Source organism: Vulpes vulpes, chromosome 3 (assembly GCF_048418805.1).
Source record: "Vulpes vulpes isolate BD-2025 chromosome 3, VulVul3, whole genome shotgun sequence".
Lineage (NCBI taxonomy): Eukaryota > Metazoa > Chordata > Mammalia > Carnivora > Canidae > Vulpes > Vulpes vulpes.
Genome location: NC_132782.1, coordinates 41,618,133 through 41,634,891, shown reverse-complemented (window position 1 = coordinate 41,634,891; position 16,759 = coordinate 41,618,133). Strand labels below are relative to the sequence as shown.

Here is a 16,759-nt window from a genome sequence, read left to right as displayed (position 1 = left end):
ATGACGTCCTATTTGAGTAGCCTCTTGAGCTTAACTCAAGTTGAGCTTTGACTCTCGTTGTTTTTCTTAATGGGACTAAACTGTGTATTTAAAAGATAGACCTATAGATCTGTTTCAGTGTCAAATCTATGGGGCTCATACCAACTTGATGCCCATCATTCAGTCATTCTCTGCAGGGCCAATTATCTGTATGTATTTCTTAAAAAGTCAACTTGAGAGAACTGTTTCATTTTATTCTAATTTACTTATAGACAAGTCATTTGCAAGGTAGATCCTGACACATATCTTGGAGTCCTAAAAATATTTTCTGAAATTTCTGACACACCTAGCTTTAACTTTCAATGACGTTTAAGACAAGGAAGAAGTGGACCCTAAGTGAACAAAGTGAAAAGCTGACATCCTTGCCTGCGTTGCACCAGGATGCTTCTGGGATCCTTCAGTGGTTAACTAAGGAGAGTGACACACCCCCACGGGGGTGCCAGGGCAGTGAGCGCTGGTGCTCAACATAAGATCCATAAACCATCCCTCCCATTTTACCTGCCTAACGATGGGAGAAGCCTTGAGCTACTGTGTGTGAGGAGCTTGGTAAGAGACCATTTCCTGTCAGTGAGGACCATTAAACTTAGAAGAGATTCAGTAGAAAATAATTAAATCCAGGTCTCCAGATTTCTGAAAGTGAGAGGGATTGATTGCTAGTTGGATTGCTTGAAACTGCTTTGTGCAGGAGAAGTACACTATCTCCCCAAACTTTTTCTTCTCTCTCTTTCTTTTTCTTTCACATCTGATATTAATATTGGCTGATTTCCTTAATTCATCTTTCTACACACTTCCTAAAGCTGTTATTATATTGTAAATGTGGTTCTTAAAATTATAGGGAAATGTAACCAGAATACTTTCATGGAGCTTTTTTATATCTTCTTAATGTTTTACTTGTTTGCCCACATTCTGCAGTACAAATTACAAGTTGCCTTTTCAGACACTGACAGTGATGAACAGGAAGAGGAAACCAGACTTTTTTTTAGAAATCCCCCTATTAACAATATGTATGGCAGGTTTATAAATAGAGTTAACAGGTGGATATTTTCAGGTAACCTTAACACAAAAGTAGTGAATTCTAGGTAATTTTGTATTTTTCGTTTATGGGAATATTAAAAAACAAAACAGCAAAATTATTTTTTGACACATTCTTTCTCTCTTTCATTTTCCCCATAGTAGTCCTGCAAAAGACTGTCTAGAAAATAATGTAGGTAACTTAATTTCCCCAGGGTACAGTAAGTAAGCTACACGTATTTTTTGTTTGTTTTTTTGTTTTAAAGAAAGAGCCACCTAATTTAGGTTGCTGTTTTGTGTCTGCTCTTTCTGTCCGTTTCTAGCATTTCTAGCACAAAGTCGAAAGAATTCTAAGAGAAAATCATAAGAAATTTTCCTCAAGATTTCTAAACTAGTATGCATTTCTAAAATCTGAGATAGGATGACTTTTCAAAACACTGAAATAACCGTATGAAATAAAGTGTAGCAAAACAGCATATGGAAGTTATAATCTTCAGGCTGATACAGTAAATTCTCACTAAATAGGCTGAAGCATATGAACGTACCAATATTTGACCACACTGACATAAAAATGGCAAATTCACAAAATTCGACCTAATGTTAATACCCTTTTATGATCATCTTGGTGTTAGAAACCCATGAGTCTAGGGGCGCCTGGGTGGTTAAGCAAGTTAAGCATCTGCCTTCGGCTCAGATCATGATCTCAGGGGTGCTGGATGGAGCCCAAGGCCAGCTTTGTGTTCAACAGGGAGTTTGCTTCTCCTCCCTCTTCCCAGAGCTCCCCCGAAGCCCCCCACCCTGACTTATGCTGGGGGACTCTCTCTCAAATAAATAAATGAAATCACATTATAATACTGTATTTGCAGTTCTGACTGTGCATTATCAAGACAGCTTTAAAACTGGCTCTGAATGCTCTGAAAGTCTTTCTGTGAGAATGTTTTCTTTAAATAATTTCTCTGGGTATATTACCTCCTTTCCCAGCCCTTCAGGATATACTCAAGCATTAGCGAATGACTGGAGGGTGAGTTAGGCTAGTACTCCCTCCATTAACAAAATAATTGAGAAGCAACCTTATATCTGAGTATTTTCAGCTTTTCAGGGATATGTCCAGCTTCTAAAAACTTTACTACACAAGCAATATATTAATATTGAGAAGTTAGGAAATCCAATATTTTTAAAGCTCTGAATAACAAGCTAGAGATCCCTTTATTAAAGAATGTATACCTCATACCTGAAGGAAAATATCATGAAAGCATATCTCTTGTATCGTTCTGTTATCATCTGTATCCCTAGCACCTAAAAGAGGACTTGGTGTGTAGTTGTCAAGAATAAGTAGTTATTGTATGAATTAATTAAATTGAATGAGTGAATTGAATTCTTAGAATTACATGCACATTTAAAATTTATATGTTTCTTAGGGGCACCTGGGTGGCTCAGTGGTTGAGCTTCTGCTTTTGGCTCAGGTCGTGATCTGGGATTCCATCCTACATCAGGCTCCCTGCAGGGAACCTACTTCTCCCTCTGCCTATGTCTCTGCCTCTCTGTGTGTGTCTCTCATGAATAAATAAAATCTTTTTTAAAAATAAAATTTTAATGCTTTTTAGCATCTGCAGTAGCTCATTAAACATCCTTTGTGTACAAGAAGTTGTTTGGTACAAACGACTCCTTTCCTCACCACCAAAATGAGGGTCTCATCAAGGTGTTTCCAGCAAGAACATTCTGCAGTCTTTTAAACAGCTAAGCCCATAGGCTGGGTAAGAGCAATCAGCAAGGATTTCTTAAAGCATTAATGGGTAAGCTAAGACCATTAATGCCTGGCTTAGTTCCAAAATGGCCTTGAGCCACACATGACCTTGATTGATGATGACTTTTTCACCCATCTTGCTGAAACTAGTCCCTGAATCTTGCCTTAGGGCTTGTGTGTCACTTGTTTAGCTCTCCTGACAGTATTCCAAAGGAAGTCATTCATTGGCAAGGACAAAGTCTCCCTGCTTGTGCCAAACAGAATTATTCATTACCATTTTATGGAAAGCCCAAGTCACATTTCCAGAAGAGCCAGATCGCCAGCTCACTGATGTTTGTTTGCATTGACTTTATTTTCCCCAGTAGTCACCTGCTTTAATCAAAAGGCTTTGGAATTCCAAATGGAGCCTCTTTATCAATTGAAATCTCTTGGAAAAAAAAAAAAAAGAGTATGATTATAAATAAAACATCTTATGAAAAGAGACCTGTTTTGTCAAGCTCATGCTACTAATTTTTCTGTTTTTGTTTTAAACATTTGTATTAGGTCTATTTGGTCAAGAAGCAACGTTATGAAGAGTAGATCCGTGTGGCCTCTCTCTAGATCTGTTTTGTCAAATATGGGAACCACAAGCTACATATATGGCTACTGAAGTTAAATAAAATTAAATAAAATAAAATACTTGTTTCTCAGTTGTATTGGCTACACTACAAGCACCCAAAAGCCACAAGTGGCAAATGGCTACTTTATTAGACATGTATACATATGTAATATTTATGTCATTGCAGAAAGTGCTAACGGACTGCATTTTTCTAACTTTTTGAAGGACACAAAATAATTGAGTATTTTGGTTTTGATTTTAGAGATTTGTTATGGCCTAACATGGGAAAATGTTTGACTAGAGACTTACTTGTTCATCATATGTTTATTAAGTCAAACAATTTCTCAAGAGGTTATCTTTGTTATGAAATGTTCTTGAAAGTTTATAACCCTTATCTCCTACTAGTTAGAGGAAGTTTGGTGCCAAAAAAACTCCAAAGATCTCCTTGGAAGCTTGTGAGGAGATCTTGTGAGTCAACAATACATCTTCATTCCAATTAGCCTCTCTCTTTTTGCTGAGGAATTCAGACTTAATACATTTATATTTTACCAAAGCATGTTAGAAATTCTGGAGAGTTTTAGCACATCTTCCCTTCATTGTTTCTCAACTTATTCTAGGACTGGTTAGTCCCTAAATGAGCAGCCACCATTGACTCTCCTAGGCCTTACCTGACTCTTGGATGCAGGCAAAATACCCAAGATTTTTAGACCTGTAGCACTGCCAGCTTGGTGCTAGCTGCTATGTGATCAGTAATTCCAAGCCACAGAGTTCTCCTAGATTATTTTGGGGTACCATCGATACAGTATGAATTTGACCAATAATTAAGGAAAATTCAGTGATTAAGAAGACTAATACAGTTTCTTCCTACTCTGATCACCGGAGTATCCCATTAAAATAAACATTTTTTGAAAGAAAAATTTCTAAGAGTTGAGGATTTTTAAAATTAAAGGATAATTACTTTTAAAAGGCTATAATCTTGACTCTCAAATATAAAATGAACAGATATCAAAGATTTTATTTAGGTCATTAACTAATGAGAGAATCAGTAAGCTGTTAGAACCAATTCATTAGAGAAACGAAAAAGCAGATGAATATATAAACTCAAGAGGAATACTGAAACATATTTGCTTAAAAGATGCAAAACTGGTCAATATCCACAGGGCAATAATCAATTACATTCAATCGTACATGTATGCTGTGCATTTTTATAGACAAGAATCATTTGCATCACTCTCAATTATCTTCATCTTAGAGAGCTGAGAAGTTGTTCAAAGACGATGAAGAGCCCAAAACTCATAGTCAGATATCCTGGAAGGGTATGTCCTAGATAATTCACAATTTCTCATTGAAGACATCCAGTAATCATCTTGGTCCATTTTCAAGTCTTTTATGTTTTTTTTTTTTTCTAGTAAGCTACATATCTGCAGCTTACTTTCTCCAGAGTTCTCTCCTTTTGATTTACCTGGCCATTTACTCCTTGGTTGAGAGATACCTGATAGCTTTCCTTTTTGCTCGATTCAACAGAACAGGAAAAAGAACATAAAGATGTGGGTTTCTGCAAAATGTAAGAGACTATGGAAAGAATCACAGTGGGCTAGATAGCTTGGAGAGAGAAGCAAAAAAAAAAAAAAAAGAGAGAGAGAGAGAGAGAAATGTGGAAGGAATCATAATTTCATAGATTCTGTGATTACAGAATTAAACGTTCAGCACTCCTTTATCTCCTTAGTTCTGGTTCCTTGGTTTTAAAATACACCTCAATTTAGCAGCATCTTTTTTGAGGTAGGGGACAAAGAACATTTTAAGGAGAAAAATGTACAATTCCTTTTAAAAACTAGCATAATGGAGTATCTTTATTTATAACTGGCATATTATGCCCTTAATAAATAAGATTTTAAGTCTGAGCCTACTTTTCATCCTTCTGAATCATTTCTGGCCATTATTTATCAGGCACATGGCATGATACTTTTCAAAATGCAGTTTCTGAGCGAAACTTTTAGTACTTTTGTGATTGAAAATATAATTGTAAGGCATTTCAAAGACTACTGTTGTATTCTCTCTACTTCCATTTGATTATTTGACTATTTCACCTCCATACCCCTCCACACATTTATACAGCTAATTTGAAAGTTATCAGGAAGCCTAGCACCTGAGCAATAGTCCTTCACAAAGCATACATGGATCATTCACCCTTCCTGGCTTTGAAAACACTGTGATTTATATTGAGAGATTTGGCAAATTTTTCTGCCTCTAATTGCGCTGCTTGGCATCCAACAGACAGTTCTTTTTTGTATATATCCCAAGGACAAGAGATATATCTACTTGCACAAATTCGTTGATGTACTTGGGTCTTATATTTGTGGATCCCTTGTAAAATACTTGGTTGTTTTACAAGAGAGCCAGTTCATTTCTTGAGTGATAAATGCTTGCATCACTTACAGTAAATTTACATTGTCCCCTCTGTCCACTGTGTCCATGGCCCTTTTATTTTTAGTGCTGCCATAGAGTATAGTGCTATTGAGGACAATTCAGGAACCAAGTTTTAGCAAAAATTCAACTGTGGGAGGCAGCATCAATGAAAATAAGTCAACTGAAGAAACAAGGGTGAACAAATAGCCAAAAGTTTACACTTATCCAGGCTATGACACTTACACAGGAAATGACCATAGTGGCACAGTTTGCATCTCTGAGGCTTGACTAGTTTCTTTGGACATTGATCATAGGATTTACTCTAATTTCAGAAGACTTAAAAATTGGGGGCGGGGGGGTGGGGGAAGGAGCACTACACATGTTGCAGTTGAGGAAATTTGCTAAATTATAGGTTGCTAAAGTACAGATTGTTTCACAAGGTCATGACTCCTTTTTGGTACATGACAAATTCTTTGACAAATTTTCCAGCTTCACTGCTGCTGATCTAGGTCAATCCTTTCTCTTAGTAAATCAGAGAACAAAAGTCAGGAGATTAACCTGTCCAAATTTCACCAAGTGAACTAGTACTAACCAAACTTAGAGCAGTGTTTTCCAAACACTCAATGCCAACCTATGGCGGGGTGGGAGAGAGGAGAAAGAAAAGTAGTGAAACCATGAATTCAAACATATCCACTTTGAAGAACCGTCTTCTTTTCATGACGAAATGTTCATTCTTTTATGTGGTTATAAGGTGCATTATTTTTGTTAAACTGTTTTGCCCCCATCTCAATGTATTTACTTAATAAACTAAAAATCTAACAGCCTTATACTGATTCCCTCAATTAAAAAAAATAACTCCATGCAAAAATCCAAGATTTAATAGGCCAGAGTGCTTCAAGATAGTGCACTTTACGTACTTTTTTCCTTAATTATTTTCAATGGCTGTTTTTTTTGTTGTTGTTGTTGGAGAAAGGATCTTCTTCAGCAAAGAATACTTTCCTTTTTTTCTCAGTTCACAAATATGAAACCATATTTTTTTACATTTCAAATAATTGGAGCATCCAAAAGAAGCAACAAGTTGCATTTATGAATAATCAATCTTTCTATAAATAAGATTAACTACTAAGAACGTTTTTTTTTTTTGAAGACTTCCTTATTTTGCTAGCTTTCCACTCTGTGATCACTCACACCTCAACTATAAGATTTAATTCCCTGACCTGTTTGAATGAAGTGTTTTTTTCAAAGCAGAATACACACATACAGGTAGGTACCCACAACCTATCCTACCACAGGCAAGATGAAGGAAAGGATGCAAGAGTTAATGGCAGTTTATTCGTAGCTCAATTGCTTCTGCCTCTTTTTAGCCCAACAGCACAATCTACTACTATTCTGGCTCTGCAGCCCCTTGTTTTTATGTAAAGGCATTTTATTCAGTAGCTTGAAAATAATGAATCTACAAAGTAATGCTCCATATGAGAGTAATTCATTTTAGAATGTGTTGATTATTATGATTAATGGTGGGGCCATAGCATTTTGTAGACTAATGTTAATCCAGTAACATTTGGGTAGCACCTTTTGTGATTTTTCAAGGTGGTGCACTTGTTTGTTAATGCATCCCATGTCCAACCATCACATTATGCCAGCGTTGGTGACAGTGCCACTTTGTCAGACTGGAAAGATGGTCTCAGACTCAATAAGGAAACACTTTATCAAAGGGAATAAAAAATGGAAATGAGCTACTACCTGTGGACTAAGATTAAATTAGCTTTGAGAATTGAGAAGCAGCCACTACTCTTGCTGTTCCTTCTAATGCAACATTTGTGAGCCTTTACATCTCGAGCTATATTAATTCAATAAATATTTGGCACCTATGATGTGTAATGCATTAAATGCTTATTCTGATTATTTTAAGATATACAAAGAGGAATGCACTTCCATCTGTGTCTTCAAAAAGCCTAGGAAAAGAGCTGCCTCGTGCACAGAATTATCCATCCGTAATAGAAGGAAGCAATGTGCTGTTGGAGAGGTAGAGATAAAATGTGCCAACATTTTAGAGGAGGGGGAAATTGCTGTTGTAACTGAAGAACTAGGAGGGTATTCGTAAAGGAAATGGAAGTGGAGCAGAACCTTGAGGAGTAGTTAGGATCTGAACATATGGAACCTGGTTGAAGTAGTTCCAGAAAGAGCACTACACAAGCCAGCAACAGGAGACAGAAATTCTGGAATATGTATTGCAAAAAGGGAGTCTGGCTTGAAATGCAGGATCCCTGAAGGGGAGTAGTGGGTAGAAACATGTTGGATCATAGTACAGTAAGACTAAAGATTTGAGGCTTTACTCTACAGGAGGAAGATTGTGAGGTTTTGTAAATAGAGGAACACCTGTTCATAATAGTACATCACAATAATTCATCCAGGAACTATATGTACATTGGATTAAAGACAGCAGTGACCTGGGCTTCAGATAATGGATGAAAGCCATTGATGGAGTCCTTGAGAATGCAAGAGGAAGAACTGCCACTTTGGCCATGGGAATGGTCATGAGATAATGGGTAGGAGAAGTGTCAGGAACACAATTTGGAATAAGCATTGACAGCTCATTGAACATAATGGAGAAGAGTCAGACTTTGATGTTCTAAGAAAGAAAGGGAAAAAAAAGAATGGATTTGATTGATAAGACAGAGTTGTGTTTGAGCTGTCTTGAATTTGAAGTGCTGGCAAGAGTTAAAGGCTAAAACAAACAATTTATTGGGGAATAATATGAGCAAGGATGGTAGTTGAAATATCTTTGTTATGAGAGAAGTTCACCAGCCGGCATGAGAGGAACATTACATAGAAGAGAAGAGGGCTGGGAATAGATCCATAGAAAATGCTCCCTACTTAGAAGGTAGAAGAAGAGAAGGAAGTTTTCCCTCCTCCCCAGGAAAAAATCCTCGGAAGGAGTAGTCAGAGGCAGCAGAGGTGAAGAGCTAGGTGGGGTAGGTAAGATCAGAAAGGCTGGACCATTCTAGCAGAAGTCATTTTTCTGGCACACTAGAAATTTTGCCTTTAAAAGAAGGAAAGATCACTTAACTATAGACAAGATGTGTGTTTCCAGAACACAGTTCTTTAAATCTTTACTAAAGACTTTCCTGATATAACTCGCTCCCACCATTCATAGCCATACTACTTCTAATTTCCTAGCAGAGCATGTAAATCAGTAGCCTGGTGCTCACTGCCCTGGGAAGAGCCCTCTCTCACAAACATGTGGGGGTGATCTTTCCAGAAGTCTGCCAGAAGCCTACAGATAGATTAGTGGTTTTGACATCTCTTTCCCCCACTAAGGAAACACATCAGAGCTGTAGGTCCACCAAACACTGCTTCTTTCTGCATCTGGACCATCTACTATAGACTATAGGTTCCTAAATGGAGGCCAATAAATATCCTGGCCAGTGAAAGTCATGTTCTCTTATCCACATGCATGCATTTTCTCAAGAGATTATTTCCCCATCTCCTGATTCTTAAAACAATCTCTTTTCTTAAAAAGATAAGAACCACTGTAATAGATTAAATGTTCTTATACAATGATGTGAGTTCCTTGTGCTTATACATTTTGGTACCTTCATGGTACCTCTTTCACTTTTGGCTGCATGGATGGCTAACAGTGCCACAGTAGATGAGCCAACGGGAATGATAAAATACTCATTTTGGCTCTGTAGCCTCTTCTTGACTCAGCAAATATACAAATCTAGGAAATACATTCTCTAATGGTAATGGTTTCTTGTTAATATAACTTCTAGCTTAAAATGAGTGCTTCGAATATATACTCTATCATGTATTTCTTCATTGAGTGTGTGGAGTAGGGATGGGCATCTTTATTTTATGAACGAGGAGACTAAGACTGAGAGAACACATGTGATTTGCCAGGGGTCATACGTCATATGTTCGCCAATTTATCTCATGGTACATTCATTTGTAAATAAAAATACGGACAAATATAATAAACTTGGCCTTGTTTTACTGGACTGCTTGTTGGTTGGCAACAGGCTGGCTTTTGTTTTTTGGGGTTTAAGATTTTATTTATTTTTTCATGAGAGACACACAGAGAGGCAGAGACACATGCAGAGGGAGAACAGGCTCCACGCAGGGAGCCTGATGTGGGACTCGATCCCAGGACCCCGGGATCACGACCTGAGTCAAACGCAGATGCTCAACCACTGAGCCACTCAGGCATCCTGTGGTTTTTGTTTTATATCAATGAAATCTTTTTATTAACCTCAAACTCGATACTCATGTTAAATGCAAGGGTTTCCAAATAGCTATGTTACTGAATGACAGACACCACGACCGTACAGTGACTTCAATTTCTTGGTCTTACACAAGGCAACATTAAATGAAAGTAATGAGGCCCAGCTTTGAGGCTTGCAGGATATGTCAGACAGCAGTACAGTGTCATGATTAAGAGCATAGGCCTCTGAGTCTGACTTGGATTTCCGAGTTCTACTAACCAGTATTACATCCTTAGTATTGAATACTGGATATATTTTAAGGTGTCTTTCAACTTAGAAGGGTACCTGCTAAATTCCCAACCAAATCTAGAGATTGAGAAAGTTCCCCTAATGTACCCCCATCCTCTGGTGGAGTCCCCTGGAGTATAGAAGCTGGAGAGAATGCCATGACAGGCTCCCACTGATGACCCAAGTCCCTAGGCTAGCTAGCAGGGCAGCTGGGTTCTCTGCCCCAGGGCTCCAGTCCCAGCACTGCATGCACCACAGCTGCTGCTCTGCAGCAGTGCCCTTGACCTTCCACAGGCAGCCAGCCTTGTCTCCCACAGCGTGGGGAGTGAGAGTTTGTATTTACATACAGGCAGAGCCTCACCTTCCTAGACAAAGGAGAATGATCTAAAACCTTAATGCAAAAGCAGAGAGATGGCAGCAATGCTTGGAGTTCCTCTGACAAAACAAAAACAAAAACAAAAACAAAACAACTGAGTCCTTAAACTGAACCCTAAAATGCGAAGGACCTACAAACTAACAAGGCAGTTCTCGGAAGCTGGAGTTAAAAACACTACAGGAGGGAGGAGAATATTTGGACTCAAACGCCTGCCAGAAACATCTTACTCTTAAAGTAAACTGTGTATGCGCTCTGTTAACTGAGTAAAGTTAATTGAAACACAATTTTCCATATGTGTTTGCTCAGTATCACTTTGCATGTTGTTTGTATGTTACATACATACGTACATACACATATACATACGTATACATATATATGTATATATAAATGATATATATTTTATATATTATATAAAATACATATATATATATATTTTTTTTTTAAGATCATGAACAAGTAAGCTACTTGATTGTTTGCAGAGGCAGTTCAGCTTTCAGATGCCTGCAGTGACAAAGTGGCAGAATCCAAGGAAAGAGGCTGCTCTGTCCCAGTTGCCTGCTGGTCAGTGCTTGCCCTTTGTGGGGAGACAGAGCTTTGGGAACACTGGTGTGCCAAGAGGAAGAGAAATGTTATCCAGGGATGTCTGGGCACTCTCACTTTCCCTTCCAAAGAGAAAATGGCTCAAGAACCAGATAAATCTGATATTTAGAAGTACTTGTTTATTTTTTATTTTTAAATTTTTTTTAGAAATACTCATTTATTTTTAAAAAAAAAACCTTTATTAAGATTTTATTCATTTATTCATTTTTTTTAAAATTTTTATTTATTTATGATAGTCACACACAGAGAGAGAAAGAGGGGCAGAGACACAGGCAGAGGGAGAAGCAGGCTCCATGCACCGGGAGCCCGACATGGGATTCGATCCCGGGTCTCCAGGATCGCGGCCTGGGCCAAAGGCAGGCGCTAAACTGCTGCGCCACCCAGGGCTCCCATTATTCATTTATTTATGAGAGACACAGAGAGAGGCAGAGACATAGGCAGAGGAAGAGGCAGGCTGTATGCAGGGAGCCTGATGTGGGACTCAATCATGGGACTACAGGATCACGCCCTGGGCCAAAGGCAGATGCTCAACTGCTGAGCCACCCAGGCATCCCTAGAAATACTCATTTAAATAGAAGCATCAATAAATAAATAAATAAATAAATAAATACATAGATAGATAGATAAATAATAAATGCATCAATTAGTTGGTGTGAACTGAAATGGTGATATCAGCCTGAGTCTAAAAGGACAGTACTGTAGAAGGCTCCCCCCGCCTTCTCTATCTTACACTAACCTAGATAGGTCCCTGGTATCTAGGATCCAGGATCCCTGGTGGGAGCAGCTGCCTCACAGGGAGCCACCCTGGAAGGGAAAATCGCATGAGGATGAGCTGAAGCTTTTTCTCTGGGTTACCATTTCCTGTGGGTTCTGCAGCCGGGGCTGAATAAACTGGGCCGTGCAGCAGGTGTGAGTGATCTTTTCATGCCTGTTGGCGACCCAGTCGCACTGTGCATTAGTTTTATAAATTATAGTAAATGGGTAAAGTGACCATTTTCAAAAGCCTGACTTCATGAGTTCATCTTAAACCCAAAATACCTTTTGGTGTCTGTTGTAGCTTTCCTGGACCTATCTAGGTTAGTGTAAGATAAAGTAAACTGTTGCAAAATCTTGACCAGAACATATATGGTGAAGATATGAAAAATGGATAAATTAGCCTCACCAAACATGGTCTGTAATTATCCATTATATACGTATTTATTGGAACGTTTAACCCCATGAAGGTAAGGACCAGGGCTACTTTGTTCCTGGAAATATCCTCAGAATTTAGCAATGTTATTTGTTCATTTGACTGTTAATTGCCTTTTAAAAAATAGTATCTTCCAACAACATATCCTTAAACGAGGCTTCTGTTAGGAGATTTTAACACTGTATATTGCTTAAAAACCTGGTTTACTTTACAACTTTGTCAAGAAATAATTCTTTTTCTTTCTTCTTTTTTTTTTTTTTTTTTGCCTTTCACTCCATTCTCAGAGGTAATTAATAATTAATATGGAAATTATTCTTTTCCAGGCTTAAGCACTCCCATCATGGCTTTCCTCGGACTCTTCTCTTTGCTGGTTTTGCAAAGTCTGGCTTTAGCGGCCACTTTCCCTGATGAAACCATTGCTGAGTTGTCGGTGAATATGTATCACCATCTTCGAGCCACTGGGGAAGATGAAAATATTCTTTTCTCTCCATTGAGTGTTACCTTCGCTATGGGAATGATGGAACTTGGGGCCCAAGGGTCTACCTTGAAGGAAATTCGTCATTCAATGGGATATGACAGCCTGAAAAATGGTGAGAGGGCTTAGGTTTAATTTGTCAGGGTGGTTTGACTTTCAACTCAGTTCTGTTGTCTTCTGCCATAGGTAGCATTATTCACACAGTGTGAGAAAGTGAGCTCATTGAGACGGTATAGTTAGGAGAACTATTAGGAAACCCAGGAAAGGTATTTATTCCTAGCTCCATCCTTAGCTGAGTTAATCTAAGGAAATTGAAGATTTTATTATTATAATTATTTAAATAAACCTCACTGTGATGAATAAAAGCAAACATGGTTCTTACTGAGTTTCCAGTCTAGAGGGAGAGGCATGTATTAATCAATTATCACATAAATAAATGAAAACTTACAACTGTGATAACTGCTATGAAGAGAAGCAACAAGATTCTCTAAGAATAATCAAAAGTTTTTGCTTAAAACCAACTGTATCTTTATTTTTTAAATAGCATCCAAGAATTTTTCCTTTTTTTTTGTACTTATTTTATTTAAATTCAATTAGTTAACATATGGCGTAACATTAGTTTCCGATTAGGATGCAATAATTTTTTGAAATATTTTATTATTATGAAAATTTATGTATTGGGGAAAGTTTTAGCCAGAAGGTGTTTTGTAATCATTTTGATATGATGTATGATTTCTATTCTAATGTTTTTAATATACATGAGAATCAATTCATTAAAAAGTTAAGAATTCAATGATTACTAATGGATTTCTTTAGTTTTAAAGCAAAAAAGTCCAGTGAAAGTAAAATTTCAAGGAATATTTTGATTTTTAAATTAGGTAATTAAGCTTAATTCTTATTCCTATTAATTATAAAATTAACACCAGTTTAATGACAATAATCTAAGTACTTGGGAGACAACTAAAAAATTACTATAGATTCTACCAAGACATCAATTAAAAAGAAAAATAATATTCAAAAAAAAAAAAAGAAAAAGAAAAATAATGCCAGTTTAGAATACTAAAAGTTAATTTGAAAATCTAGAAAAAGCACAAATGTTGGAACCTTTCAATCGTGTCGATGTGGGGCATAAACTAGTGCTCTTCCCTTGGGCTCCTGTCTATCAATCTTGCTTCTCCATTCCCCGTGATCGTTCACTGTATTTGTAACACTAATAAACTTGTTTGTCATTTTGCAGGTGATGAATTTTCCTTCTTGAAGGATTTTTCTAACATGGTAACTGCTAAAGAGAGCCAGTATGTGATGAAAATTGCCAATTCTCTCTTTGTGCAAAATGGATTTCATGTCAATGAGGAATTTTTGCAAATGCTGAAAAAGTACTTTAAAGCAGAAGTGAATCATGTGGACTTCAGTCAAAATATAGCCGTGGCCAACCTTATCAATAAGTGGGTGGAGAATAACACAAATAGTATGTCATTTGGTTCCTCTCTCTCTTTGGTAGCTTAGTTTTAACTCTCTTCTACTTCTGAAATTATTTGTCCCTTCACTTCATTTGAATTTTTGAATGTTAGATAGCATTTAGTTGAGTATCTAATAATTACTTTGTATAGACTACAGTCTTTTTAGAGGCATTGCATATGAATAAACATTCATGAAAGAGCTTAAATCTTTTGACATGTGAAGAATTTTGGCACTGTGATAAACCAGTCTGAAATCTGTCACTCCAATCATGGTTTTCCTCTGCATGGTAATCTTAACTACTGTATGGAATTTTGCTTGAGTTGACTTATTTAATAAGCTAAACACCAGTTAGAATGGCAGTTGGTGGGGCTCTTAAAAATATACTTAAAATAGAATATAAGAAAGAGTTAAAAATCAGAGTTGGGCTTTTAAATGACAGAACTTGATTGGCAATCAAAAAATTTCTACAGGATTTCTTTAAAAGAGAGCACCCCATTTTAAGCCCCAGTAGGTGGAGATTTAGAAAGAGATACATTTATTTTAAAATTTATTTCTGGGATCCCTGGGTGGCGCAGTGGTTTAGCGCCTGCCTTTGGCCCAGGGCGCGATCCTGGAGACCCGGGATCGAATCCCACATCAGGCTCCCAGTGCATGGAGCATGCTTCTCCCTCTGCCTGTGTCTCTGCCTCTCTCTCTCCCTCTCTCTGTGACTATCATAAGTAAATAAAAATAAAAAAATAAAAATAAATAAAATTTATTTCTAATCTTGGGGCAACTGGCTACCTTGGCTGGTGGAGACAACTTGTGATACTTGATCTTGAGGTTGTGAGTTTGAGCCCTACATTGAGCATAAAATTTTTTTAATAAAATCTTTAAAAAATAATAAATGTTTCTAATCTATACCTTAATAATGTATTTAAGCTTTCCAAGTGCTTCATATCTTACCATTTTTTAAAAGATTTTATTTATTTATTCATGAGAGACAGAGAGAGAGGCAGAGATACTGGCAGAGGGAGAAGCAGGCTCCATGCAGGATGCCCGATGCAGGATTCCATCGGGGAGCCCCAGGACTATGCCCTAATCTGAAGGCAGATGCTCAACCAATTAGCCACCAGGCATCCCCATACCTTACCATTTTATTTTCTAAATTTACCATCAAAATACTGAAATAAGATTTTTTTTAAATGAGTCCAAATTGAAAGCAGATTAAAAAAAATGTCTGCTAAAATTAATTCATATTGTCAAAACTCCCCAAATAATGTCAATCTAATGTATGTTATTTTGGAACAACAACCAAAAGCCCTGACACATGCCCTATGTCCTATATTCCCCCAAATTCTGGGGCAAATTTGTAAGCACCTAAAAAAATGCTATGATTAATTGATTAATAAAATGAGAAAATATAAATTTTGGTCCTACCTTTTCAACTATGACATTAAAATGTAGGCTAAAGAAACTTATGTTTGTATTTTAACATTCAAAGATTAGGTCAAGAATAATAATCCACTTGGAATAGATTGAATTATTAAAAGCTGTCTTTTTCCAAACTATTTAAACATTTTTAGCTGTCAACAAAGACCCAGTACCTTTATACATAGATTTGTAAAGGAATATTTCAAATGAAATAAGATATCCAATTTATGGGAAATTTTTGAATTTGATGACGTTTTAATCATGTATGGTGTGTGTGTGTGTGTGTGTGTAACATTTTTCCTTTGAAAGCAAGATACTTTTAATTTTTATTGTAAATTTGGTCATGGTATACAGTTTTTCTGGATTACTCTATTACATGGTAGTTTGATAATCTTTTGGTCCCCTTTCACCTTCAAATTTAATATGAATTTTCATCTATTCATTTTTTTCCCTGAATAGATCTGTTGAAAGATTTGGTATCCCCAAGAGATTTTGATGCTGGCACTCACCTGGCCCTCATCAATGCTGTCTATTTCAAAGGGAACTGGAAGTCACAGTTTAGACCTGAAAATACTAGAACCTTTTCCTTCACTAAAGATGATGAAAGTGAAGTCCAAATTCCAATGATGTATCAACAAGGGGAATTTTATTATGGTAAGGCCTCCCTTCTTGTAGTATATTAACACATTTTTAAGAAAGAACATGAAATATTTATTACTCAAGTATCTTGTCAATCTTGTTTGGGCTACAGTTCAATTTCCTTGGCTCCATTTTCAAAGTCCTCTAATTAGATCCCGAATGAATATTATATGCATTGACAGTTTTCCAATATAATTATTTAATTTATAAAGTTGATTACACCTGCAGAATGGCTTTATTCACATGTGAACACCTGACCTTGTATAAGAACATTTTGAGCTATTCCAAAAAACCATTGACTTTGGGGTGGTTGTC

The 16,759-nt window shown here is 36.9% G+C and overlaps 1 protein-coding gene across 6 annotated transcripts in view; it reads left to right on the top strand.

Moving 5' to 3' along the window:
* The window catches only part of SERPINI1 (serpin family I member 1), a 74,608-nt gene that overhangs the window by 29,951 nt on the left and 27,898 nt on the right, over positions 1–16,759 (top strand). For all 6 annotated transcript variants that reach the window (XM_072752307.1, XM_026007712.2, XM_072752305.1 and 3 more), the window contains 3 exons: positions 12,780–13,046; positions 14,169–14,399; positions 16,265–16,459. In XM_072752307.1, the coding sequence (XP_072608408.1) occupies positions 12,780–13,046; positions 14,169–14,399; positions 16,265–16,459 (693 nt within the window). The remainder of the gene's footprint in view (positions 1–12,779; positions 13,047–14,168; positions 14,400–16,264; positions 16,460–16,759) is intronic.